Source organism: Xiphias gladius, chromosome 16 (assembly GCF_016859285.1).
Source record: "Xiphias gladius isolate SHS-SW01 ecotype Sanya breed wild chromosome 16, ASM1685928v1, whole genome shotgun sequence".
NCBI lineage: Eukaryota > Metazoa > Chordata > Actinopteri > Istiophoriformes > Xiphiidae > Xiphias > Xiphias gladius.
The window spans coordinates 26455001-26482649 of NC_053415.1; the positions used below are offsets into that span (position 1 = coordinate 26455001).

At 46.2% G+C, this 27649-nt stretch overlaps 1 protein-coding gene across 2 annotated transcripts in view; it reads right to left on the reverse strand.

Moving 5' to 3' along the window:
- Positions 1 to 19831: 19831 nt before the first annotated feature.
- Positions 19832 to 27649, reverse strand: part of kdm6a (lysine (K)-specific demethylase 6A) — a 41966-nt gene continuing 34148 nt past the window's right edge. Inside the window, exons 19-30 of one of the 2 annotated variants that reach the window (XM_040147805.1) lie at positions 25300 to 25429; positions 24999 to 25104; positions 24071 to 24276; positions 22857 to 22909; positions 22682 to 22756; positions 22421 to 22569; positions 22220 to 22334; positions 21927 to 22114; positions 21556 to 21697; positions 21309 to 21435; positions 21022 to 21192; positions 19832 to 20868 (exon numbers count right to left, since the gene is read on the reverse strand). In XM_040147805.1, coding sequence (XP_040003739.1) covers positions 20842 to 20868; positions 21022 to 21192; positions 21309 to 21435; positions 21556 to 21697; positions 21927 to 22114; positions 22220 to 22334; positions 22421 to 22569; positions 22682 to 22756; positions 22857 to 22909; positions 24071 to 24276; positions 24999 to 25104; positions 25300 to 25429 — 1489 coding nt within the window. In that variant the 3' untranslated portion in view covers positions 19832 to 20841. Of the gene's footprint in view, positions 21193 to 21308; positions 21436 to 21555; positions 21698 to 21926; positions 22115 to 22219; positions 22335 to 22420; positions 22570 to 22681; positions 22757 to 22856; positions 22910 to 24070; positions 24277 to 24998; positions 25105 to 25299; positions 25430 to 27649 lie in introns of both variants that reach the window. The other variant, XM_040147804.1, reaches the window with a different exon arrangement.

The window sequence follows — 27649 nt, forward strand, 5'->3', positions numbered from 1 at the left end:
TGTGTGTGTGTGTGTGTGTGTGTGTGTGTGTGTGTGTGTGTGTGTGTGTGTGTGTGTGTGTGTGTGTGTGTGTGTGTGTGTGTGTGTGTGTGTGTGTGTGTGTGTGTGTGTGTGTGTGTGTGTGTGTGTGTGTGTGTGTGTGTGTGTGTGTGTGTGTGTGTGTGTGTGTGTGTGTGTGTGTGTGTGTGTGTGTGTGTGTGTGTGTGTGTGTGTGTGTGTGTGTGTGTGTGTGTGTGTGTGTGTGTGTGTGTGTGTGTGTGTGTGTGTGTGTGTGTGTGTGTGTGTGTGTGTGTGTGTGTGTGTGTGTGTGTGTGTGTGTGTGTGTGTGTGTGTGTGTGTGTGTGTGTGTGTGTGTGTGTGTGTGTGTGTGTGTGTGTGTGTGTGTGTGTGTGTGTGTGTGTGTGTGTGTGTGTGTGTGTGTGTGTGTGTGTGTGTGTGTGTGTGTGTGTGTGTGTGTGTGTGTGTGTGTGTGTGTGTGTGTGTGTGTGTGTGTGTGTGTGTGTGTGTGTGTGTGTGTGTGTGTGTGTGTGTGTATGCATGCGCTCTTTGAGTTGTTTGCCGTGTTTACACATAACAGTGCGATCGTTAGAGTGTGTATCACGCATCAGGGAAACTGGGAAACAGCGAGCACTAAGAGGAGCTGGTGATGTCACACAGTCATAACCAAGGAAAATGTTGTGCAATACCTGCGTCATTCTGCACCGGGACAACAGCAGGTCGAAGCCGGGAGCCGGCTGGTCAGCCTCTAAACAACATCTGTCATATGGAGCCCGCGGTCAGCACAGAGGCAGCGGTGTGTAGTGCTGCTGGTTAGTCAAGGGCCAGTGACTTACACTGCATTAGTAGGTGGAAAGCACCGTACTGTCCAGCAAAGCCGGATAATCTGATGACTGTTAGAGGCACTTCAGATGACCAAATATCGTGGTATGTTTGTAAAGGGAAGTAACACGGCCCCAAATTCGGCTGGCTTTCCTGTATCTGCATGTGCACACACACACGCACTTTTCCTACTCAGAAAGAGACAATGATCAATTCTGTCCAGTCCAGTCGGAGTGAAAACGATCCCTGTGTTCATTTTTCTCCCCTCCGGGTTGAGTCGCGAGTCCCCCAGACACGACGCCCCGCAGCGCGGGCAGAAGAAAAACGGGGAGCGGGGTCCCAAGCAGAGCTAAACCCCGGGTTCTCGGACAGATGAAACGATGTGATGAGATTATGTTATGTAAACTGCATCTATAAAAACAGCTCTCTCATTCACGTCCGTTGGGGCCGCGGAGTTTCCCCCTCTGCCCTGATAGTGGAGCACCTGTCAGGAAGACTTACGACTTACACAAGCAGAACTTTAAATACACCTGATTCTCTTCTCGATGGCTGTTAACGAAATACTTAAATAATTGTTATTTCTGTATCTGCTCCTCAGTCAAGTCATCATTACTCATCATCCTCCCCGCTCATATTCAGGCCGTTGATCTTTCCCCCAGTTTATTTATGAGTTTCGATTTCCAAACTCACGGGACCAAACTGTGACAAAAAACAACACAAAAACAAAGGCTAAATGGTGCCACTGCGGGCTGATTTTACCACTGTTTCAAATTAGGGACGTGAACCATCAAATGGCTGTTGGATTGACCTCTCTGCTGATTGATGGTCGCTGGAAGAGTCACGGTGACTCAAGCATAACACTGGGGAGAATTTAAAGATTTTGGATGACGGCCCAGAGTGCCATTTGGTCTACCGTCCGCATCTTACAGAGACTTCTATTCAAATTCTGCCCACATGAGAATAAACTCACAGCACGCAGAGTCTTGATAGCTGGGGGACAGTTACCCAGGAAGTGGCAGAGTCGACCTGAAGCAAGAGGCTGTTTTCATGTGGACGTCGGAGACGAGCTGACAGTACTTGTGGACACTGCCACCATGTGGCTCCCCTCCAACCTGAGGGCTTCATGACTGCCGGCAGTGAGCGGAGGAGGGTGGCCCCTGCTTCTCCATAATCACCGTCAACAGAGGACCCCAATTCCGATCAAACAGTAGTAGAAGAAAGTAGTAGTAGTATCGGCAGCGGGGAAATTGTTTCCCCGGGCGTACGACATGTGTGATGGTAAATAACAAAGACAGCGTTTAAAATCAAAAAGTTACAGCAATGAGGCTTTGGGATAACGCAAAGAATAAGCAAAGACTGTAAATATTAACAGGTCAAATCAGAGGGAGAAAGCAGCTCTAAGTGCCCACACAAAAAGGTCCTTTTTATTAAATATACGGGTCTGAGACCACGAGGGAACATTCTTCCTCTTTTTGCATTTGTTTCAAATGTAATACTATTTTTTTCATTACATTTGATAACAGCAGCTTAACAATTTGAGGGAAAAGTTGAATGTTTGTCAAATGTAGGTGAATTTCAAAAACATTTTAGTGTTTGGTACGTCCCCCATTTGTGCATGCGCTCGAGCTGGCATGGACTCCACGCGTTTGTGGAAAAACCTGATGACCCTCATTATCCCAGCATGATCCGACAATGTTCCACGGGGCTTTCTCAGTCTTCGAGTGCCCCCATAAATGTTAAGTGGGGTTGAGGTCAGGTGACTGTGGGGGAAGGTCCGTGACGGCCAGGACTCCGTGGTCTTCTTTGGTCTTCACGTAGTTCTTTCAAAGCTTTGGGGTCGCTACCCTGCTGCGAATGAATCCATCTCCACAAAAGATGCAGACCAGAGGGTACCGCACGTCTCCGAGGAATGGAGAGGTGCTTCTCCTCGGTCAGTGTGTGGTCAACTCGGGGCAGGTGTCCAGCTCCGGAGTAGGCAAAACAGGCCCAGACCTGAATCCTCCCACCGGCACGGTTCACTGTCGGTTTGATACACCACTGTATCATTCTCTCTCCGGGCCGTCTCCCTACCTGCACCCTTCTGTTACTGCCTGAAATCCGAGACTGGGATTCATAAGTAAACAGGGCTTTTTTTCCCAGTCCTCCACTGTGAAATGCTGCTTTTTCCCACCCAAAGCGTTTGGCCTCGTTTCCCCTCTTGAGAAGGGGTTTGGAGACCGCTACTCGCCCTATGAGAGCACTACAAAACAGCCCTCTTCTGACAGCGCTTTCGCCGAGTGGAGTCTTGCGTTCTTCATTCAGCTGATTCCGTCTCTGTGATGACGTTGCTTTTCTACCTCTCGGGGAACTAAGCTCGATGTGTTGATCTTCTCATGGTGGTCCGCCTGTTCACGCTTGGGATACAACTGATCCAGTTTCTGCAAAGGGTTTTAGAGTTCAGTGCACTGCCCCCCTACAAACCCTTAGTCCAGCCACGATTTGACGCTTGGAACAACACTTTGACTTCTGACACTTTCTCTTAGTTCACACAGCTACTCAGTAAACACTGGTCTGCTGGAAAAGCTGAGGCGCAGCCTTGTTTTTAACAGGTGTTTAGTTACTTGGGAAAAACCTCTGATGACTGATCAAATCCACCTGAGTCTCATCTGAAAACAGGCTTCAGAAAGAAGTCTGACCTTCTCTACAGAAGAACTAATTTGGTTAAATTTGTTTAAATCTGATTGCTGATCAAGAAATGATGCCGATTCTGAAATCTTTCTTCTTCATTTTACGAAACTTCTTGTGTTTTGAAATGTTTCTGAATCCTCAATCTTTCCGATTATTTCCAGGTTTATCCAGGTTTCGGAAAATATTGGAGATTTTCTTTCGGACCCACTGTATGTAGACATGTAAGAGCTGCAGAGCTGTAACAGGCAACACATGTCCAGGTGAATTTAATGAATTCATGGAAAATGATTTGGATTTATTTATGGACAGTGATTAGGACCGATGAGTGACAGTAAGTCAAACTGTTGTGAAAACAAATCGGGTTTTTCGTGCCACACATCAAACCAACAATGATGCTGTCAAACATTTATTGGCATCAATCTTCAGCCTAATTGTTATTTCATCCTTCAACAATGTCAAATGTTGACATTTCTTTGCTTTCAGTTTCAGTTTTGTGAGAGCAGCATTATCAAGTGCTTTGGTACTGTTTGGTGATGGAGGTCTCTTTCCTGGGAAAAACACAACCAGCCACAGCAACAGGCGAACGAGCAGCTAGAAAATTTCCCCCTGGACATTTTTAAACTATGATTCAGTCCTGAGCTCCACACCCACTGATTCAACCTCGTTTTCGAATGGTTAATAATTTATAACAGGAAGGAACATTTCAAAAAACCTGCTGTGGAGTAGCAAGATAAGGGACAGTGGTAGCATCACGTTTTGCCAGGATGACAGATCCCCTCCAGAGTTTTGTCTGTGAGAAATGTCTTAGTCATCATTGGTGAGGAGCCTCAGGAAGTGAAAGGACAGGACTGGGTTAATGTTGCAAACTGCAAAGATGTCAAAGCAATCAAAGCCTCTTTATGCCCGTAGGCTCCGAGCGGTCCGACGGTGTTGAGAGTGGAAGAGACGAGACGAATTCATGTTTCAACTGGATTTATTTGGATTTTTAAAATAGGTGTTACCCTTTCAGCAAATTATAAAACCCTCAGATGATCATATTGGTCCCTACGGACTATTAACTCTTAAAGAACCACGAGGTTTAGCTGAACATCGTCCTAACCGACCATTTTCAAATGCGCACTGCACAGTTTTTCATGTTTTGATTATTTTTTCCTATCGTTCCAGGCAGCCGTTTGTTTCCATTCATTTCTGTACAGTATTGAAAAATCAGTCAGCAGATTCTCGATGAAGTTGTGAAATCCATCACAGTCAGCGAGTCTGCGTTCATTTTCCCTTCCCTGGTGTTGCGGTTTATGTCCACATTGATTCGAATAATCTATATTTAAATTTCCCTGCTACTTTGCTGTATCTTTTATGGTCATCGTGACGGATTCCACAATTCAAGGAAGTTTCAAAACTCCTCCACTTCTTTTTTTATAATGTACAGAGATGAATGAGAACCGATGCCTGGAACAAGAGGAAAAACAAATCCAAATTTTCTAAAACACAGTAAGCATGGCTTCCAAAATGTGGTTTGTAGTAAATGGGCTAAAACATGAAATGGTCCTTAAAGATTGGAAAAGAAATTAGAGTTTGTTTGCACCTTTCCACTAAATTAAGAGCAAAATTGCTACAAAAAAAAAAACAAGAAAAAAACAACCCTCCATTAAGATTTGAGTGAAGTTGTTCCTTCCAGACAGGTGGGCTGTTGGTTTGAAAAGAGGCACCGTGTATCCATCCGTAGGAGCCGGTGTTGGAGCGCGTGCAGTGTTTTTACATTTCCTTCTGTTTCGCCGTGTGAAGTGAAGAAAAGAACAAGTAGAGACGGATAAATGCCCGTCGCCAAGCTGACGACGTGGAATGTGAAGTCTGGCGGCTGTAAAGTGACAAACAACGTTTGCCCGTGAACGGTTTCAAGGGACAGGCGTCTGCGTCGAAACGGCAGTCCAGTCTTGTTCGCCGTGGTCAGAAAGAAGAGAAACGTAAAAACATGGCACACGCTCCCACACCGAATACTTCAGCTTCACTACATCTCAGAGGAAAATATAATATTCCCCTAAAACATTTAACATTAAATTGACCTTTTCCTTTTTTTTTTTTTTTTTTTAACCAGAAGGTCTGCTGAGGTACATTTCCCCCTCTTGAATAAAGAAACTTGACATATTGGCAGCACAGAGTGGTAATTTACAGCATTCACACACAGCACAGTCACGTCGGACCTGAGAGCCGTGAAAGAGAGAAGCTCTCGGCAAATTTAAAGCTGAAGTTTAAAACATAATACATGCTCTGGTGTGTTTCTGACATGAGGGGAAAGATTCTCAAACGAACTTGAATTTATTCCATCTCAGGGCACCAAAAAATGCAGCTCGACCGAGTTCGGAGCAACCTCTTGGGACGCTGGAAAGAATCCGCACAGACGAACTGGTATGACGATGATGATGATGGTGATGGTGATGGTGATGGACATGTTTAATGTTCATGTGAAATTGCTGTAGACCGAACTACTTCTGGGTTTGTGGAGCAGTCTCGCCTGGACCTGCAATGCTGCTCTCACATCTAAACACTCTGAAAGGAGGTGACTCTTCAACATGAGTACTGTTATGTTACACACACACACACACGCTCACACACCAATCAATTCAACCTGTGGCTTTGTGTGAGACTTTGTCCTTGTTGCGTGGGTGGCACCGTGTGGAGTGGGTGCGGACACGTGAGGTGCCAGCTGGGGGAGGAGGCTGGGGGGAGCCAGGCGGGAGCTGGGACTCAACCGGGAGGGAGCCGGGGGGGACCCACGTGGAGCTGCTGGGGAGCTAGGAGGGAGCTGGGGGAGGGAGCTGGGGAGTGGGAGGGGGAGGAGCCGGGGGGAGAGCTGAGGAGAGGCCGCCGGGAGCCAACCGGGAGCTAACCGGGAGCCAACCGGGAGCTTCTGGGGAGCCGGGAGCCAACCGGGGAGCCAACCGGGGAGCCAGCCGGGGAGCCGGCCGTGGAGCCGGCCGGGGAGCCGGCCGCGTCGCCGTGGACGGCGGTCGCACGCGTGGCAGGCGAGACCGCCGAGCTTCCCGCGCCTCCTCCGGTGAGATGGGGCCCACGGCGTCTGCAGACCACCTGTGTCTCCTGCACGTCTCGTGCCTCCTTCCTTTTAAGTGTCACATCGTTGAGTTTGTGTCTTTTTGTTGTTTTGTTGTTTGTCATCAGCGGCGGTGGAGATTAAGAGCCGACATTTTCTCCATTCCCGTCCCCAGGAACTCCACTTTCTGCTGCTCGACACGTTTCGGACAATCATTCATTATCTATTGCACCTTAAGATTTCCAAAACAAATTATGTGACCAGTCTCAAAAATAAATATATACATTGGATTAAACACGGGAGTTTTGTTGTTAAAATCAGCTCCACCTCAGAAATACTGTAATGCATGACCACTGATAATCCACCGATATGATCTATTCCCCATAAAAGCAGCTCATTAGTGAGGAGGCGGTTTTGCGTCAGGCCTGCGTTTGATGCTTCATGCACATTCTGCTGAGGAAACTTTCACTTGAGCACATTTCTGAATACGGAAACTTTCTTACGGAGGAGTATTTTGACGAAGTAAAGACGTATATAATAAATATATATAAGTGAAACCAATCGATTTGAAAGTTGCATTGAAAGAAAAAAAGGAAAAGTTGGATGAGCTGTGGCGTCAGTTGTTCGGAGGTGGGAAGGAGCAGAGTAGATTTACTCCAGCGGTCGCCCGTGGCTCTTTACTTCGGGGTCTCAGTTTAGATTAATCTCGTACTTTTTGCTCCACTGCTGGACCTGGAGGCTACTGGCTACGTTAGGAATCTGAAGAGGATTCAGTTGAGCTTTTCCCGAATCCACACCTTCAGAGTTTCCAGTCTTCAGCTCCTTCTTTTCTGTCTCATCTATCTTTTCTCGACATCGTCCCTCCCCGCCCGCCCAGCCGAGGACCTGCACTGGGTTCTTCGCTCTGACTGTTCCAGTATTTTGTCCCTGAGTGCATTCCCCGGAAAACAAAGACTTTTTCCTGATGCGGTATTTTTCCATTGTTTATTCCCTAATCTAAGGATTTGACTCTTCCACAGCACGTTTGACACAGACTCCAGAATAATTTCCACAGGAAATTAGTCATTATTTTTGCTCACTGGTAATGTAGGGACTTTTTCACACTCAACGGTTTTATGAATGGAGCCTTCTTCTTTTTTTCTTTTTTTTTTGTCTCTTTGTTTTTTGTTTTTTTTTTGCCTCGTGTTTACATTTACACCAGAGTTTCCGTTGGCCGTTGCCGTACGGAGCCTCGCGAGGTCGTCTCGTGCTCAAACGTTGGCGGCAACGTTATTCATCCCGGCAATACCCGCACCCGGCCCAGGGCGACGGCGCCGGGTCGCGGCCGAGTCACCGCCCCGCTGCCGTGCGTAAGGAGCCGGTGCAGGGCTGCGGATGCCGTCTCGCATCCGCCATGCTATTGCCACGCTGTGAAGACGCACAGGGACGTTCACAGGCAGTGGGAGAAAGCTTTTATAATTAAAAAAAAAAAAAAAAAGGCAAATAAAGTGTAAATAAGGGGGGGAGTTCAGTGTGGGTCGAGAAATTGTTGTTGTGCATCAATGTGAAACACTTGGTGCCAGCGGCGCTGCTACAACGTGTAGTGGCGGGCGGTTCAAATCCTACGGCTCACGAGCTGGCGACGCGTCGGTAATAATCCGCACTTGAGAACCGAATGGAGACGACAGCTTTCCACCGGTCAAGGAACGCCGGGCAGAACCTGCACCGGCAGAGTCGCGGAGCGAAGGCCCCTGGACGGCGGCCCGTGCAAAAGTGAGACGTGCAGAACCTAGAACACTGAAGCAGAGAAGAAAAGCAGCAGCACGATGTCCTCGACGGAAAGTTTACACCGATCCCGTCCTGCTGGGTTTCGTTCTTTCACCCTTTGATATTCAGATCGGTGTTTTTTATGCCATTTTCCTAAAATGTACGACAGGATGTTTGCTCGTCTCTCTCCTTATTCCCAGGGGTCAGTGTGTGTATTGAATTTGAATAGGCTAACCCCCCCCCCCCTTTTTTTTTTTCTTTAGTTGATAAAAGCTGTGACATGACGCCCGTCATAAGTAATCGGGCTCGACACCATCATCCACGTTCGATTCCTAGGGGCCAGTATTCCGAATGAGCTGAACGCAGACCGGAGCTTTGCCCGGTTCGTTTGAATAAATCAACCGGCCCTAGGGAAGAAAAAGACAAATAGAAATAAACACGCTCAAAACCCGAGCGCTTGGGGCTTTTCGGGCGGCATTCCCTGGGAGAAACCGTCTCGACCGGTCTGTCGATGCCTTGTCAGGCCTCGGATGCTTGGCTCTCTGCATCAACGGTAGTGTGCGCTCCGTTCAGACACATTCCTCACAAACCCAGCACTTCCACAAATGACTATGATTTCCTCTTGGCTGCTGAAAGCGCTTGATCCGCACAGTCCAAGAAATATAGTTTTTGCCCCTCTGTATATCCATTTCCTGTTCTAAAATACTTGCATATGTTTTCTCTGTCAACTTAAGTGTGACTCACTTCGGTTGAGAGTAAAAACAAATACGACCGGAACAAATACAAGCTGAGTCACGAGTGACTAAGACATCTGGAATACACCTTCAGTATTTAGGAACAGCTTTGATCCCCTTTAATGGTGTGTGTGATTGTGAGTGTGTCATAGAGTTATACTGTAAGTCGGCGTCCATCTCTTTCATAACTACAGTGACATCTGCTGGCTCCAGCTCTCACTGGCTCTCGCCTCTGTCTCTGCGAAGAGAAATTTGTGGGTTCGTCAGTTCTGCTGGCTCGCGAGGAGTCTTTCTCTGGATCACACGCAGGCGCTGCACCGTAGGCGCGGCTCGGCGGGTGAAACCCGACCACATTGATGTCCCCCTTCCACTCAAAAATGCGTTTTGCATTTCGCTCCTTTCACCGGGACCCTGGGCCTTCGCCGTGCTGAGTGATGGACGTGCAGAGTCGGAGTGATGTGGAAACCTGGAGCTTACAGGTGGCGTACACTGAAAACGGACCTTCCAGTGAAATGGGAGACATCTTGTGTCCAGTTGTTAAACTTCTGAAATAGATTTGGGGATTTTTAAATGAGGGAGAAGGAGCAGATGTAATTTTAAGAAACTTGAACGAGGTAATGAAACTTTGTTCTGGGAAACCGGATCAGTTTTATGTATCATAAGGGAGGAGGGGACCTTTAGATAATCTATCCTCCACATAAGAGCTACCTTACTACCTACCTGCCTCCCTCTACGCACCTGTGCCTTCTTCTCTGGTCTGCTCCTCCCTTTGCCTATTGGCTTGAATGACGCTGCCGCTGTGGCTCCCGTCTTCACGCTGGCCTCCTGCGTGACGCTCATCCTCTCCGTCCTCCCCACTTGATCTCTTGCGTGAATCTGAGCCACATCTTCCACAGTTCGACGAGAAACATCTTTTCCCTCTTTTACCTTCAGACCGAGGGCTTGGCAACCCTCCGCCTCCCCACCACCACCTCGTACCTCAGGGTGATCCAGGTGCTTCGGCTGAAAGGTTCCACCTTCCGCCTGCTGGCTCTAACTCCGGCGATTCTACACATCTCCCATCTTCGCGGGCCTACGCTCGTTGACGACGCATCGCGTCGCACGGTCCGACCGGCAAAGTGCTTCTCTGTGGTGGAGCTCAGTGAACGTCCTTAGACACTTTCCACTGATCTCTCATTACTGAATTATCATAGAAGATGCTGAAAGAAATTCTCCGACCAGATTAAACCCCCGAAAACTTAAAGTTCAATTACTCTTATTTGATTTACGATGAAAATGAGAATGAAGCCTAAATGTCATTCAAATGGATCTTTTAAGTGCAAAAACAAACTTGGACAACTGTTGAGTTGCTCTTGCTAGAGGTCTTAAAACGTTAGGGATGATCTTTGGTTTTTGTTTTGTTTTGTCCTTGGGGATACAGACATTTTAAGTATTTATATATATTGGGCTTTTTGTCAGTTTTTGTCCTTCTCAGAGTGGCAGTGGAGAACTGACGGGAAATGAGGACAACGATTGGGGATAATTGTGGATTATTGTGGCCGTCCCCGGCCAGTCGTGAAACAGGGACATTGTCATGGAGAGTTCCCACCGCAGCAACTTTCCCCCGGGGACCAAAAACCTTTTGAGGAATTCGGGAACTAAACCTGCGTTTTGACCGTGGGAACCAGGGGATAAATTTAGTTCCTGTGGGACAGTTTTAAAAAGTCCGTTCTCCTTGGGTACTTTCTGAAAGTTCATGAACTTTCTGATCAAGTTCTGGTCATACGCCGACACCCACAACTGCTTCAACTCGCGGATAAAACAAGGGAGTTTTCTTAAACCCGTCTTAAACCCCGAGGCCAGTGTGATGCCCCATAAAATCCCAGTTTTTCCACCATCAACATAAACTATGATATTTAAAAGGCTTAACATATCTTTAAAAACAAAATCAAAACATTGCAAACTTGCAGGAACTTCAGGATCATTGTTGATTTAACTTCATGCAGACCTGCTGATTTTAAAGACAACTCTAACACTTTACAACGCTAATGACTAATTACTTTATGAATATCAGCAGTTTGTGGTTGGAGTGTTTGCCTTTCCACACAGCTGCCCGGTTAGATCGTCAAGCCTACGTACACCGGTCCACGCTCTGCGTTCTGCTCTTCGGGGCTTCGGCATCACAGACGCCATAGAACGTGTGAGTATGATGATTGGGGCACGTTTGAGAACCCTGGCGTCTCTGGGTTGTTATTAAGGAACTAACTGTGAATTCCCCAGTAAAAGCTCACTAGCTATTGGTCCCATATGAAATAGTGAGGGTCAACTTCGTAACGACTCAGTTTAATGTAGCACTGAACTTGGAGGAGGCAAAAAAGAGGAAGTGATGATTGAGTTATTAGCAACTGATGAGTCGTTACCAGTTTTGCTGGTTCAGGTTCAGGTATTTATGAACTAATCATTAATATAGTGTCTCCCAGTCTGTTCTCTGCATAGTCCTTGATTCAGAGTTGTTCAGGAACTACTTACTCTTACTCTAATTCCTTCACTTGTTCATTAGTAAGTACTCACACTTTTTATGTACCATATTGTACAACCCGGGCCCGGTTTTCCACAGAAACCCAGACATCTAAAGGGGCCTTAAATGCCCTTTCAACTGTCTGTACCTCTCACGATACCTGAACCGTGTCAGGTTTTTCCTGTTAGATCCGTTCTGGTTTCCACCAACCCAGAGAGAATGATCTGGATCCTTGCCTTCTGGATGTGTGCGTAGGTGTTCGTTCGCCAGCTGGTCGCCAACTCCGTCCGTGCCGTCATTCGGCGCGGGGCAGGTAGGGTGCAGTCGTAGAGAGCGCTTTTTCAAACAACAATAACATGAAAAAAGGGAATAAATACATAAATTATGGCCCTACTGCAGATGCAGAAACATCTGAAACCAGTACGTCGACACATTTCTGTTGCAAACTGAACCTCATAAATAAATCCATATGCAAAAAGCAATGGATCAACACATGTGAAGGTTTACTGTGAGGAAATGACTGTGAAAAGAAAATTCAAAAAGGATTGTGAATAAATTAAAGGTGTGTGGATTGAAGTGGTTGTCAGTCCATTGGCCCAATGAAGCCACCTGTGGTTGTGATAATGAAGGAACTGTCAAGCACAGTGCCTACACGGTCTGGTACCGATGCACGAGCCCACACTTATGACTCATTTTTGTTACTTGAGCACAATGAACGTCCTCCATCACACTTCGCCTGATGCTTTGAGCGATACGTCGTTCAATGATTCTGGCCCCATAAAGGACCGGTGGCGCCTTACTGTTATTATACACTTATTATTCACGCATTTCACACCCAGTGACCGAGATTAAATGTAAAAGGTTGTCACACCAACTCAATCAACGCCTGCCTTTTTTTTTTTTTTTAGTACTTCTGCATCCACTTTCATCCTAAAGTCAGAACAGTAAGGACTGTGGTGACCAACCAGAGGCTAAATGAACCAAAATGAATGACCGCGTCCCAACACAGTGTTAATGCAACTCAGGAGGTGACCGGTGTAACAAAAACTGACCCGACTCACTGACGCTGTGTTTTCATTCGCCTTGGTCTCTGATTGGTGGATATCTCCAGGACGGGTCGTAATATTGGATGAAATGTGCAGCGGGGGGTGTCTTTTGCTTCCTGTATCCAGAGGTTGAAACACTTGACACAGGTATATGGAGGGGTGCATTAGTATTTATTCACCAATTCACTTTTTTTTTACCCATTAAGGCTGAGAGAAACTAACCTCTGGGAAATGTATGGTCTCCCATTGACCTGACACTCAAGAAAATTCCAAACAGCTACGTGAGAACTCAGAAAAAATCAGGATCTGAAGGTTCGGGTTAAAATTCTGATTTTTTATTTTTATTTCAACAAATACAAAATGAAAAGACCAAGACCACCATTGCATTTGCCTGTCCCTCAAAACTTTCCCACTTCCCTCCCCCTGTCTGTGGATTTACCGAAGGCGTAAAAGTAACCTGTGCATCTTTTTGGGGACTGTTTTTCTGCTACGTCTGGTGTTCTACTGAGAAGTTAGACGGCGTATGTGGGATTGACTCGGAATAAACTGCGGTGCCCGTGTTCATCGTAGTGGCCGCCAAGTGCGACAGTGCCAGGTACTGAGGTGTTTTAAACAGCAGAGGTCGGCGGCACAGAGGAATAAGTTACATCGGGCTTCGGCCGGTGTTCGGAAGTGTGATCGTTTCATTATTGGTTGTGATAAAAGACAGCTGAAAAAAATACTGTGTTAAAATTTAAACTCATTAACAACGGCTTTGTTAAATGACTGCGAATGAACAAACGGGCAAAAGTGACAACTTGTGCCGAAAAAAAAACCCAAAATCCCACCACCAGGTGCTAAAGGGGATGGAGCAGTGTGTCGGATGTGGATCAGTGACTTGGGGCCAAACACTTTACTCCTGCTGGGCTGAGTGATGGACGAGATGCATTTACAACCCTAATGGAAAGAGCTCTTAACACACGTAGAGATAAATAATTATCATTTAAATACATTTCTCAGAGCCCAGCTTTTTATGAGACCTTTACAAGTATAATAGTAAAACAAGAGTAACGCAGAGGCAGAAGGTTATAATAAGGTGATAAATAAACCATTTAAACAAGATTAGGGGAAGGGCTTTAGATGAAAACTGAGTTTGAGCAGGGATGTAAACCAGGGAAGTGATTTTCTGTGTCTGTTCTACAGCTGAGAGGCGTACGGAACGACGGACTGACCGCTTTAGTGATGGGGTGAGACCGGGGGCAGCTAGAGGGGCCCTGCCAGAGGATCTCCTGCAGCGATCTGGCTTGCAAGGGGTTGACGAGTCACAAATATATGTAGGAGCCCCACTGTGCTGAGCCTTAAAAACCAACGGCAAACATTTTTCTCAGCGTCGGCAGGCGAGGATTGCGATCCAGTACGGTTTGGTTTCTATAATCTGTCCATCCATTTGGCAGCAACGTGAATTTCGACCTGTGAAACGGCACGAGCGGCGGCTGTTAGCCGGCGGAAGCGGAGTTGGATTGGCACCGGGTCGGCATTAACATGTTTGTTGTGTCGTTCCAGTGAGAAAACAAAAACATCCGTTTTGGAAAATAAAATCTTGAATTCTTGAGCGGCTACTTGTAGGTTCCAGTGTTGATCGGTCGGTCAGTGTGTCGTTAGATTGGTCCACCACTTTGCTTCAGACTGAAACATCTCATAACCTACTGGATGGGCTGACATGAAATTCTGTACGGACAATCGTGTTCCCCAGAGGATGAGTCCTTCCGAATATGGGGATCCCTTGAGTTATGCTCTAGCGCCACCATCACATTTCCTGTGAACTATTTCAACGTCTGCTTGATGGATTTGCTGCAAATTTTTTTACAGACACTCATGGTTCCAAGAGGACAATTCCCTCTGACTTTGGTGATCCTCTGACGTTTCATCCAGCGCCATCATCAGGTCGAATTTTTTTTTTTTTCTAGTACTTTGGTTTATGACCAAAAACCGTCAAAACCTCTGACATTCCCACCAGCCTCAATTGTATTTGGTTTATTTTCTAATTAGCGAATCTTAGCATGCTAGCACGCTGTGATTGTGAACATGGCAAACACTTTACCCGCCGAACATCGGCATGTTAGCGTTGTCATCGGGAGCACGCTGACATTAACATTCAGCTCAATGCACCACTGTGCCCAGTATGGAGTCACAGAGCCAGTAGCAGGGCTTTAGAGTCTTTCTTCTTTAAATGTCAGCGTTGACGGACAAAACATCATTCATCTCCACTGTGCTGTGACGCCGGTGGCAGGAGTATCAGCGGCTGATGTCTAAAAAACCTGGACACGTAAAACCAAAACCATCCGCACAGCAAGAGGTTGATGAGAAAGCGTGTTTTCGTTTGAAGAAATGTTCTGACTCCGAGCCCGACGGTTATATATAACATGGCACAACAATTAGATGTTTTGAAAACACGAAGGTTTATAATTTATTATTAATTTACTCTGTTTTATTTAATTTATTGTTTTTACATAGATTTATTCCATTCATATTTCCTGGTCATGTCCCCTGGTGCGAGGAGTTGTACTGTTCCACAAAGTGGGTCATATCAAGACCCCGTTCAGTCGCGTTAGCAGTGATTGGGGACCAAACAGCACCGGCACACAAAGAGCTGGAATGCGTCCTGTTTGGTACAGTACGTACCTAGATTAATCCCAGACGACGTCGTGCTACAACTCCAGGCATTTATTTGGCGTCGACTGTCTTTCAGGGAGACGCGCCTGACACACTCTGAGACTAGGCCGACAAACTCCACCTGCGTGTCCTATGGACCAATAACAATCAAACGTACTTCAGCATCCGGTGGGGGTATTTGTTACCATCTCCTGCTTCTAATATTGCCTTTAAACCAGTCTCACCAATGTATTTTATGTGAATATGACAGAATGTAAGGCAACTACAAGGTACTGATAGAGCTCTTAAAAAAATAACCTTTGCGGTTTGCATTAAGAGACATGAATAGGCATTCTGTACTGGTGCTTCATACTGCAAAGGTGTGAACCATGCGGGCGTGTCATTCCCTATCTCTCAATAAGTTGTCTGATTTAGGTGACACGTGAAAAAGATTTGGCATAAATTAGAGAAAGGGGAAATATGTGCACATCTGCCTTTTAATTTCCTCTCATGGACTCTTGACAAGAGGCATTTCAGAGTTAGCACTGACAGGTTGCCTGTGCTCTCTGCCTTTTGTTTCTGTTGGGTTTTTTTGTTTTTTTTCCTTGAAACCACTGGTTATGAGGGGGTCCGAAGGAAAAAAAAAAAGAAACGCCTGCACACTGACTCCAAGCTGCAAAAAAAATGATGTGACAGAACAAGGTTTTGATCTCGGTTGGTTTTTTCGGCAGGTCAAAATGCTGGGATCATTAGTGCTTTTTGACCCGACTCGGATCAAAACGCTGTCTCTCTGAATACATTTGGCGGCTTGGGGTCAGTGTGCAGGCACTGCTTTTTCCATTGATGCTGCTTTTTAAAACCGGAAAAATGAACCTGCTGAGGAAAAATCAGAGGATCACCAAAGTCACTGGGATTCATCCTCTGGGCATCACGAACGTCTGAACGACATTTGCATGACAATCGATCCAAATGTTGTTGAGACGTTTTGAGTCCGGATCACAGTGGCGGATGGACAGGCCGACGCTGCCATCCCCAGAGCCAGGCCGCTCGCTAAAAGCACTTTGATTACAACTGATGACCGATTTTGTGCAGTGCTGGGTATATTCTCTCCGGTTTTTACATCAGAACGCGGTGATGGGGTCCTTTTACCCACTGTCAGGCTGAATCCGGCACGGCAGAAGACCGCGTAAATCAGTCAAGTATTCATTGGGCTTGTTGCGTCATTTTAATCTATTCATTCGTGGAGTCAGAGAATGCTTTCTGTTCCTCTTTTACAAACCGACAATTGTCAGACTTCCTCTTTTCATCCCCCGTAAATCATGGCATTAGCAGGTCTTCTTTCAGGAGGCTGTAAAGTAAATCTTGTGCAGTGGACCTAAAAACTGAGCCGCGCATGGTTTAATTACCACACACAGTGACCTACTGAGGGGGGGAAAAAAAAGATCAAACCTTGTATTGATTATAGACAAACATCAGAAAAGCTTTTGATTTCTCATACCTACTTTGTTCGGCTTCGTTATTTTCTGCCCAAGGTTTTTCCTCTTCCCCTGTGCTCCTAGACTTCACTCAGATGAGAAGGGTTCCCCACCGGAGCCGGTCAACTGGATGCACCGCGGAGACATTTAATGAGGCATTATTTCTCTGTCATTTTGTGGGGATCTGACTGTGGCACCACTGGTGCTCACTGGTGAAAAAAAAACAAACAATGCTCCCATGGAAAAAACAAGAAATCAGGCTGCTGCTCTTCTAATCACAGGTTGTCTCTGAACGTGAAACTACTGTATCTCCTTTTTAATACGCTTAACATTTATGGACGTTACAGCTATTAAAAACTCCTTGAGAAACTAATAGGGTGCAGAATCGTTTTTTTAAACCTCAAGCGACTATTAAACATGTATAACTCCTTGGATAACGTGTCCTTCCTCCGCGCTCTGCCATCTGTATTGTTCTCACTTGCTCGGTAGCCCAGAACTGTTCTCGCATTAGCTCTTGGTTTAGATCCAACGCAAGCGCTTTGATTTTCTACGTTTTTTGGGGCCAAATTAAAATAAGAATTTGCATAATTTCGGGACCCGGGTTTCAGCGTTTAAAAGCGTTTACTCTGCCCAATATATTGCCAAGATATTTGCCATGTGAAATAATTTAAGAAAGAGTCCCACTCTTATGTGGGAAACAGCTTTGATGGTCCTCCTGGTGATCCACTTGGCAAAGGAGGAGTTTTCCTGGCAGCCTGCTGTAGATGAGGAGACCGACTGAGATGGACAAATGGCAGCCATGAAGTTGCCAGTGCGTCGCTGTGTTCTTCAGGCGGGACGGACGCGGAGCCTTCATCTAGTGTGATGACACACACTGTAAGTACGATCGCGGGGTAAGATGAAGAAAAATCAAGGGGAAAAAATTTGTGGTCTGCGGCCCAGGCGTTCGAAGTAAATGCGGTTGTCCAATTCAAACTCTGGGAAACGGGGGAAAATTTCATGACAATCCATCGAATCCTTGTTCGACACCTTAATAAAATGTGTCCTTGGACTTTAGTGTTGAACAGCTTCTCATTCTTGCTCTATCAGTTAAGCCCTGAAAACCAGGATAAATGTCTTTTTGAATACAGGCATCTCACTTATATATTCATATACATATTTGGAAGCCTGAAGTTGTACAAAATGATTTAAATGGAAGCCAATAGAAACGGCACTTTCTAAATAAAGTTGTCTCTCAGTGAGGTTTATACTTTCAAAAATGATCTTTATCATATATTCTTAAAGGATCGATTCCCATTTTTTCCCTCTTATAACAGTTACCACGCACCCATAGATAAAGTGAGACAGTTTTTGGTTGCCGTAACCATTCCTCCTGTTCATACCGGCCGTGAAGGTACCACTTCCTAATCTGCTTCCGGTGTGAGAGACGGGGAACAAAAGCCACCGTCCTCCCGACTCGGTCAGAGTAACATCCAGTCGGTAGCGCAGGTGTTTCCCTGCTGAGCTACAGTGGAGGGACAGTTAGAGAAAGGAATGTTGTACTAAACCACAGTAGCTTTGGAAGACACACGTGCGATCTGACCACGTCAGACGGCTGGAGACTTATATTAGCTTTGACTGAACCTGTAGGTTTGTTCTTCTTCTTGAACAGGAATGAGACGAGGAACCGACGCCTTCACAGCCCGTGTGAACAGGAGGAACGTTCACAGCGACTCACGACTCTTCCAGTGGACGTACGGGCGCGGGAGTGCTGCATTACGACAAGGTTGAAAAAACAGAACCCATCCTTCTTAGAGGACGGGACTGATCCTCGGGACTGTAAATGAACCCACTGAAAATCTGCAGCAGCTCTTAGATTGTGCTAATAAAACACTGGGCCTGCTCTTGACCGGTCCAGCCTCAGACCTGCTCCTCCCGATCTCCAGCCTCAGTCTCCGACCAGTGGAACTGGGTCATGTTTTCACTCAGCAATGGTTTATATAATTACACAAAACCTCTAAAATTATAGTTAATACCTGAGTAGAAAGGCCTCAAATTCAAACCCCCTCCTTTACTTCTCTCTGTCATTTCCATGGAGGTTCCGCTTTATCATCTGTTGTCAGAATAAACAGAGCTCAACTCCAAACTGGTCCCGGCGTCGCAGCCTCCTTGTTACTAACCAACACAACAACACACACCTCGGGGTGTACTACCTGCACCCACCAACCTCTCTGTAACGTGGTACCGTTCTCTGTTTTGGTGCTTTCATCGAGCTCGGCAGACAGTGGTTCCAAGCAGCTGACTGAGGATCTGAAAGTGAAGCTGGTTGATGCTGACAAAGCAGGGGAAGCTATAAAAAGAGTGTTCCAGCTCAAAATTTCCACCGTCAGAAATGTCATTAGGGACTGGCAGATAAGGGAAACTGTGGAAATCAAGACAAGATGTGGAGGACCAAGAAAACTTTCAGATAAAACTGAACGTCTGCTTGGCAGAGGGGCAAAGAAAACTCCCTCATGACTGTAATGACTGGACAGGAGCTGCAGGAAAGTTTAGCTGACGCAGGAGTGGTGGTGAACTGTTCCACCGCGCAGCGCTGAGCACCGATGTACAAACGGGGTGCACAGCGAAGAGTCATCAGAGGGGGGGGAAAATAAAAAAAAAAATCACCTGCCACCTCATCACTAAGGTCAACATCTGAAGTCTGCAAAGAAACATCTGGATCAGCCAGAGTCATTTTGGAAACTAGTGCGTGGAGGGAAAAGTGTAGCTCTTTGGCCACAATGGCCAAAGGTGCGTTCGGAGGGAAAAAAAAGCAGCGGCGTTCGATGAAAAGAACAGCTTGCTAACTGTTAATCGAGGGGGTGGAGAAATCATTCTTCGGGGGTGTGTGGCGGCCAGTGGCAGAGGGGACACGAGGACAAGGACGGAGGGAAGAACGGATTCCTCTCTCAACAAATTCAGGATGCAAATGTCCTGCGGTCAGTCAAGAAAGAGAACGTGCAGAGAGTCGGGCTTCTACAACAGGACAATGGTCCAAAGCAAACCTCAAAACCCACCGACGAAACACTTCAAGAGGCAAGCTGAAGCTTTTGGAAAGGCCCCCACAGCCCCCCTGACCGGAAGGTTACTGAAAACAGAAGTCTCAATGATGACTCCGAATAACTAGAACAGAGCTGCAGATGTAAATAAAGACAGTTTTCGTTTATTGACGCATAAAACATCCTTCAAACAATAAACCCATTTCAAGGTAAGGTCTCTGTACAATGCTTACTAAGCAGTTTTATTTATATAGAAAACGTATGAGGGGCCGTGCTTAAAATCACAAGGCTCCTTCAAATTTAATGGCAGGTACTCTGGAAAAAAAAAAAAATTACAGCATTCCATCAACAAATATTTTCAAGCAATAAATATGCATTTATAAATAGTGTAAATTTACATCAAAATAAAAAACACAAATTAAAGTTCACTCTTTTGTCTATGTGCAACCCTTTTTCTCTGTGACTTGGCTGTTGTTTGTCTACAAATGATCTCCTCTCCCTCACCCCAAAAAAGTAACCAAAGGCTCATCATAGTTCCAGCAAAACTAAATTTAACGTTTGAACTGATTTAAAAAAAAAAGAAAAAAAAAAAGGGGGGGGTGTCACTCAACTTTTCACATTACAAAACGACTTTTATCTTGTTTTCCTGACCGAGGAGGTGTCTAACATACAAAAGACCAGCTATGCTAATTAATCATCTCATGGAGGGGGGAGGGAACAAAGCTCTTGTGTCACCCCACAAAAAGAATACAAAAAAAATGGAAAAAGGAAACTAGCAAGTCAGTAGTCTTTGTGTTGCTTTGTGTCGCCAGTTAAAACATAATATGTACAAAACTTTATTTCATCATTTTTATGTGGGATCTTGTGTGTTTTCTAGTGAAGTCCAGCTGGGCCAGCAGTAGAACAGTCTGGTCATGATGACAGGAGGAGCTGCCGTTCCCCTCCAGTCCACTGGGGGGAGGCACACCACTCTGGGCGGGTTGCATAGACACACAGCTTTCACGCAGCTGCCTTTCGGGATAGCTACAGAGCGCAGTTGGAGGACTGCCGGCTTACTTCCTGAATATCAGAAGGAAAAAAAAAAAAAAAAGAAAGGTTTCCGGAGAGTTTCCGATTAAGTCCATTGTGGTTCTAACTGTCCTCAGAACAACAGAGCGTTACCATCAAGAGGAGGAAGGCAGGGGACTCGCCTGCGGACAGAAAAATCAAGAACACGCTGAGCCCCTCAGACAAAACTCATGAAACTTTCACAGGAAGCATCAACGGCCTCCTTTCTGCTGAAACTGATCCACTCTGGTCTGAACGAGACCCGTGTTTCTGGTGGTTTTGTGCCTGATACTTACAAGCGTGAACTGGTCATAAACCTGCATCAGGTCCTCTATCTTGTACTGCTCTAGCACCACAAAGTTGTCCAGGTTGGTGCTCCCCCTACGGGCACAGTCCTGGCAGTGCACCACGTAAGTCTTCCTGCTGTTGCTCTCGCTGGTCACAAAGAGCAGGTCGAACACCTCCACCTAGGCACAGGAGGCAGACAGAAGAGAGACGCGAAGGCGTAAGAGACAAATGTCTCACACACACACACACACGCACACACACACACACACACACACACACGCAGACCTGTCCTTACCTCACAGATGCTGCAGTAGTGTGCCGGCTCGTTCTGGGTCCTCCCGTGCCACACCAGCTCCTTCCCGGCGGCCAACAGCAGCTCCCGCTGCATCTGACACTGCTTCAGAGTCCGCAGCAAACAATACCTGACACACAGGAACACATGCTGGGTGAGTTCAGGGTCACGCAGAACACACGAGCAGTGGTCTCAACAGTCACGTGACAAATGAGGGTTTTTCCATTTATGAGAATCGACGAGCTCTCACTTGATCATCTCAAAGAGCCTGTGGTCTGACACTTTGATGTTCCTGGCCATGTTCCAGGACAGGTGGATCATGGGGACGATGGATTTGACACTCTGTAGTTTGTTCCACTCATAACGCTCCACTGCCAGCTTGTACTGATGGGCTAGGGACAAAAACGGAGAGACACTCTTCATTTCACCTGCTTCTCAGTGGAAACTTGTGTGTTCATCCAGCGGAGGTTTACGAAGCCTCCGGACGCTTTGTCGGCGCCATGACCTGGAGCCTGTACTGACACTTTGGAGCGATGAGAATCTTGCCAGAGGCTTTACTTTATCTCGGCAGGCAGCGCTGTAATGAGCACCGACGTACCATAATTCCTCTCCTTATCTCACCTGTGAGGGGTCCGACATTCCACGCAATGTTGTTGCACCAGCCGATAGCCTGAACCCAGTGAATAGTGCCCGTGTTGAGCCACACCAAGTCACCGGGACGCTGGATGAAGCGATAAACAGGCACGTTGGTCTCGTACAGGTCCTCCAGGTTGGGCCACCAAGAACCCATCAGGAAGTTGATGTTGTTCCTGTAAAAGGAGGTTTAAAAATGACAAAAATACCAAGCATAGTTGTCAGTGTCAACTCTGGGGATTAACTGAGAAACCTTCAAGCGATCCTTTCTAGTGACGTACCTTTCACAGAAGTCGTTGATGACGCCCCAGTAGGGTTCAGGCACAGCAAACCACTCACAGTCCCCAGGACCAATGTTGATGTTGACTGAGCAGAAATTGTTGTTCTCTTGATGACCTACAAAAGACAAGGACGTGATTACTAACGGAGTGAGGAGGACGACAATACGGACGACAGGGTTTCTTGTTCGTGTCCGCGTATACCTGGTGTCCTGCTCCCTGGCACCTTCATGTAGAGCTGCACAGTGTTCATGCCCAGGATGGTGTGTCCTACATGGCTGAGCAGGTTCCCGGCCGATACCACCCTGGCAAAAGCCGGCAGCTTAGCCAACTCCTGGAGCTGCTGTTTCCACCTGTACAGGGAAAAGGTCACAGGTCAGATCCGATCAAAAACAACATCATTTGAGAAGACGCGTGATGGTTCAGGCAACCAGATCCATCGAATATGTTCGACAGCTCACTCACTTCTTTTCATCAGAGAGGTCGATGTTGGTGCCAAACTTGATGTGTTTGAAAGGCCCTTTCCGCCGCCGCATCACACTAACAAAGCACGAGAGTACAATGTGGTGAGTAACAGAAAAAACCCGCACACGCTCCGGGAACTGAAACCCGAGGACACAGCAAGGCAAAGAAAAGTTACCTGTCTGAGGAACTTGCTTCTGCTTCCATCTCCTTCTTCTTCTCATTCTCCTCCTGTCACAAAGTTCACAAAACGAATGCACTTGAAGTGTTGAATACTTTTGGATCAGTGCTTAGAATTAGCTCTCGGTAATAATAAAGTTTTGACGTTTGATTGGAACTCGTTTAGAGATAAATCTGAAACTGCGTTCCAGGTAATATTCTTATTGTGCAATTAAAGTGGCAATCTCAAAGATTTTCATTTAAGGAACTGTCTGTTAAGTCCCTGTCTGTCGCTGGATGAGGAAACACAATGGCGACTGAGCCTATGGCCACTGATGAACCTACTGCAGTGGTCGAATATTTGCAGTTTTGCGGGCTGTATGCTGTATTAAATTACTGCTAATGAAAACCGAACATTTCCTACTGCGGCAGCTTCACATTAAAGACATTTAACCGGAAAAACACACGTTGACTTTTATCATGAAGTATCCACAGGAAACGCAATGTGTTTGTCAGTGAGCTCAGCATTTACCGTTGTCGTTCTACAAAAATGCAGCTAGAAAACATAACAAGGGTCATTTTGGGCATTTCTGGACAGCGGCTCGTTTTGAGTGACGGAACAAGGAGGAGCAGTGGTAGTGACCTGTTAACTGAAGAGCTGCAGGCGACAGGCCGCACACCTCCAACCTGTCAGCCAGGTAACCAGCTCCTGTCACTGTGCCCTGCTGTTTCGCAGACTCATGCCGTGCGCAGCATAAAGTCAGTTCGCGGCTGCTCACAGAATGACGGGAAGAGGCCAGTTATTGCCTGACTTCTTTATTAAAACCGCAATAATTTGTTTTCCCTGCCCCCACAACTCTGCGACCTGTAGTATTAAGCCGTATTTGCTGTTACCACCAGAAACTACGGGTGTCGCCACATCAACCAGGACTGAAATCTTCGAGATTGCCACGTTAATAAACACGTCTGGTAACGGCTCATTCGACTCCTATATTATTTTAGGTCATACAATCTATTTCTGATGAAATATATAACAACGGCAACCAGTGGTCATTGCTGCGTGGCTACATGATATCATTCAAATGTTCATGGCTACGTGTTTTCATTTTAATACAGCAAGAGACTAACGGAAAGACAAACTGGTTGAACTTCAGTTCGTTCGGTGGCACATATCAGTTTTCCAGCACCCAGCATTCGTGTGTCTTTAGTGTGCGCATCCACCCCCCCACTGACCCGTAGAGACTCCTGGAAGGACGAGGCCTGGTACTGGGCGTATTTGATGATGGTGGTGTGGGAGCGGCTGCTCTCGCAGCGCCACATCTTCCTGCTGCCGCTGGGGTCCCAGTTCTCATCAGTGGGCTGAGCTAACTGGGTCCTCACCTCGACCAGATGGTCTGGGTTGGCCTCCACCAGCGTCTTAGTAGAGAACAGGCCCAAGTCTGTGTGTGTAGGATGGAAAGGAAGAGAGGAGCCAAGGAACAAGAGCAGTTAGTGAAAAATAAATGCCTTGTTTACAATGACATTTACCAAAAAAAACCCCCAAAAAACCAAAAAGATACAGTGATTTTTATATGTGTGTTTTATCTTAAAATGAGTTTTCATTGAACCATTATTCCGATCTTATGACTGAAGGAGAACAGCTTGGGACACTTGCAATCAAAGGTGCTTGCCCGTCCCTATGACGGTCAGTATTAGACTAAGGTTAGAGGGAGCAGGGTAGGTGGGTTGTGGGCTTTGTAGCTGTTTTGTCAGAACATAATATAATCTCTTAGAAATGAGCAGTGAACAATCTCTTACATAACAGGGCAGCAGGTCATTGTAATAGGGGAGCAGATGTTTGTAAATTCTTGGCATCCCAACTAAGTTTTCTCTACAGCAAACATGTGCAGTAACATTTTCCACTTGCAGGTGGTGCTGTTGTCATACATGTCAAATGTGTCCACAGAACACACGCTCTCCCATGATTACAGAGACACACCCACAGAGCCACGTGAGACTGGGGAGGACAGAAACATCCAGTTGCCCGTGTCCACAGCTGCTTTCACTGCATCATGTAAAACTCTACTAATCCGCTAAATCAAACTAATTTAGACGCTAGAAACATAATAATTCACCGTGCTGCACCTCAGCAGAGCGGAGTACGTGTTTTTCGGCCTCTTACCTAGTTTGAGTGCTCCAGCCAGTCCTCTGATGACGGTGACCGGGTTGGTGGGGTTGGTGCAGAACTGATGGAGGGGAGGGAAGAAGGCATCCCTCTTGTTTTCTAGCTGTATGTCAGAGAGGAGACACAGGAGGGGTCAGGGAACGTAGACTGGCTCCAGACTTATTGGGAGAATCAACACATTTAAGAGGAGCGGACTGAGAGTGTTTGTATTTTGGTGCTTTAGATACTGTTGCTCTAACACTGCACACCACAACATCGTGAATACTTCTCCTTCTACGGTGCACTGAGCTGTACGCACATAAATACTGGGCGTCGGAGGATTGAGCTTGTCCTTCGGCAGTGGAGGAGAGGGCGGGCGGGGGGGTCGTGGCGGGGGACACTTATCCAGGAGGATGCTGCTAGTCGACAGGCCGTTCTTCCCCAGATTCCTGCAGCCAGAGCGTGGGGGAGAGAAATCGGTCAGTTCATCAGCTCAGTTAATGCAGGCTGTCGCCGACAACAAACAACCACACGTGTGCGACACAATGCAGTTTGCAGGACAGGCTTCTTTACAAAAACAAGCATCTGCGAGGGGAAAATACAGTTTACATTCTTCTCCCATGTTAACCTCGCCTCTTCCAAAGAACACTGAATTATGTTACTTCATTCCCCTGAGCTCAAACACGCCTAACAACAAAACACTTGCAATCAACTATGTACATAACCGCTCAAATTTTGGGACATTTTAGTTTACAGAGTCAGCACGTCATTGAACTTGGAGACCTGTGACTCAGACGTTAACCTTTCCAATCAAAATTTCTTTACTGAGCCGTAGCAGTGGAGTAATCTGTGTAACAGGGATATTTAGAGCTAATCAAAGCTTCTCTAAATGAATCCGTCCTGCTACACACACTTAGAATTCTTGGTGCAGGGTTTCTGCCGGTTTACCGAGTTAAACTTAAAGACTTTTTAAGACCTTTTTAAAAACACACACAATGTAATTTAATACCTGTGTCACAGTCATACTGAGCAAGGAATGAAAGACTTCCATGGAAACCAGTGGGGAAGGTAAGGCCTAGAATCATTTGCCAAGTGCATGAGTTTATTGACATTTACACCACTTTTTACAACAATAATTCCTAATAATATCAATAATAAACAATGAACCACAAACTGGACCTGGATAAGCAGCAGAAAATGGATGGATGGATTAACCAAAGAAAAAACGACACGTTATATCAGAAGTCTGGAACAACGGTACTAGAGGTTTTCCAGCCAGTTTTGGCCAAAATCAACCTTACAAAAACATTTCCTAACTAACATTGCGGCCTACTGCAGACTAGAAAAAATATTTTATACCTTTGAGGAAGAAATTTAAGACTTTTTAACACCTTTATAGGTTTTCTTTTGCGGAAAATGAAATCAGCGATATTTCCTTTACCGGACCCGCAGATGCCCTACTTCACTCTGAGTATGCCAGGAGGGCTGTTGCCCTTTGAACCAGATACCCAGAGTCTTTGGCATATGCATTGTATCTACATGCATGACACCACTGAATTTTCGAAGACTGCCAGCGAGTGGCTGTTGGTGAGTGGTTTCTGACCAATAGAAGAGCAGCAGACAGCACTTCAACTTGCGCAAGCCGACACGGGCCCAATGCTACTCTGGTGTAATTTTTGGCAGAATGTGAAGACTTTCCACTGTTCCAACTTGGGAGCATTCTCGCATTATTCCAAAATGGTTACCCCACTGATTACGCCCGCCGTGGTTCATTTCTTGCAGTGGTTTGTCAACAAGTGAAGCAAAATATAAGGAAACTGTGTATGGATCCTTTTAAGTTACAAGATTTGACTGTATTAGTGTAACTATTGGATTTTCCTTGGACGCATCCACCGGCAACTCTACAAACTTGGAATTTCAACTGGGAAGCTTAGGTGAACGTTTCTTTCGACTTGGCTGCCCATAGAAACGGTCTGAATAATATGATGTGAATGTGGCATAGCAGAGGACCCTGCACGGGGGCTGGCCCAAAACTAAAGGACTCAGATCAGACTTGCTTAAAAAGTGAAGTGAGCCTCGGTGACTGAGGCAAGTTTGCAGCGTCATGTCGGCTCTATAGAGGAAACAAAATCCAAGTAGACGCGCGTACGCACACGCCCAAAGATGTACCCATCGAATTTAGGTCTGTCATCAGCTCAGGTGTCATGATGGTACAGTGAAAAGTGTTTACGCAGTTCAGTCTCAAAGACACAAAGTTATCCAAACAAGATGATAATGATGACGACGAATACGATCAGAACACAGCGCGGGGTCTAAATGTCATGACACTGTGCAAATGCACCAACGGATCTACACAATAATCACTTCTACACTTGATTTCACAGCTGAGTGTGTATGCTGCTTCGCGACTACCACACACACTAAGCGTCACGCGGCGTCGTCTTTTTCCCTGGACAAAGGGCTGGTGTGACCAGCGTTTTGCCCACACACCTCACTCAGTAACACAGCTCCTGGTTGGTTAATCTACTTAGTTAAACTGTTTGCTGTAATCTCCCAATGTTCCCATCACAACCACTGTAACTAGTTGTTCTAAAACATCACGTGAACAATCATTTTGTTGGTTTAATACACTTGCTTGCTTTCAAATGACCAACATATATGACATTAAA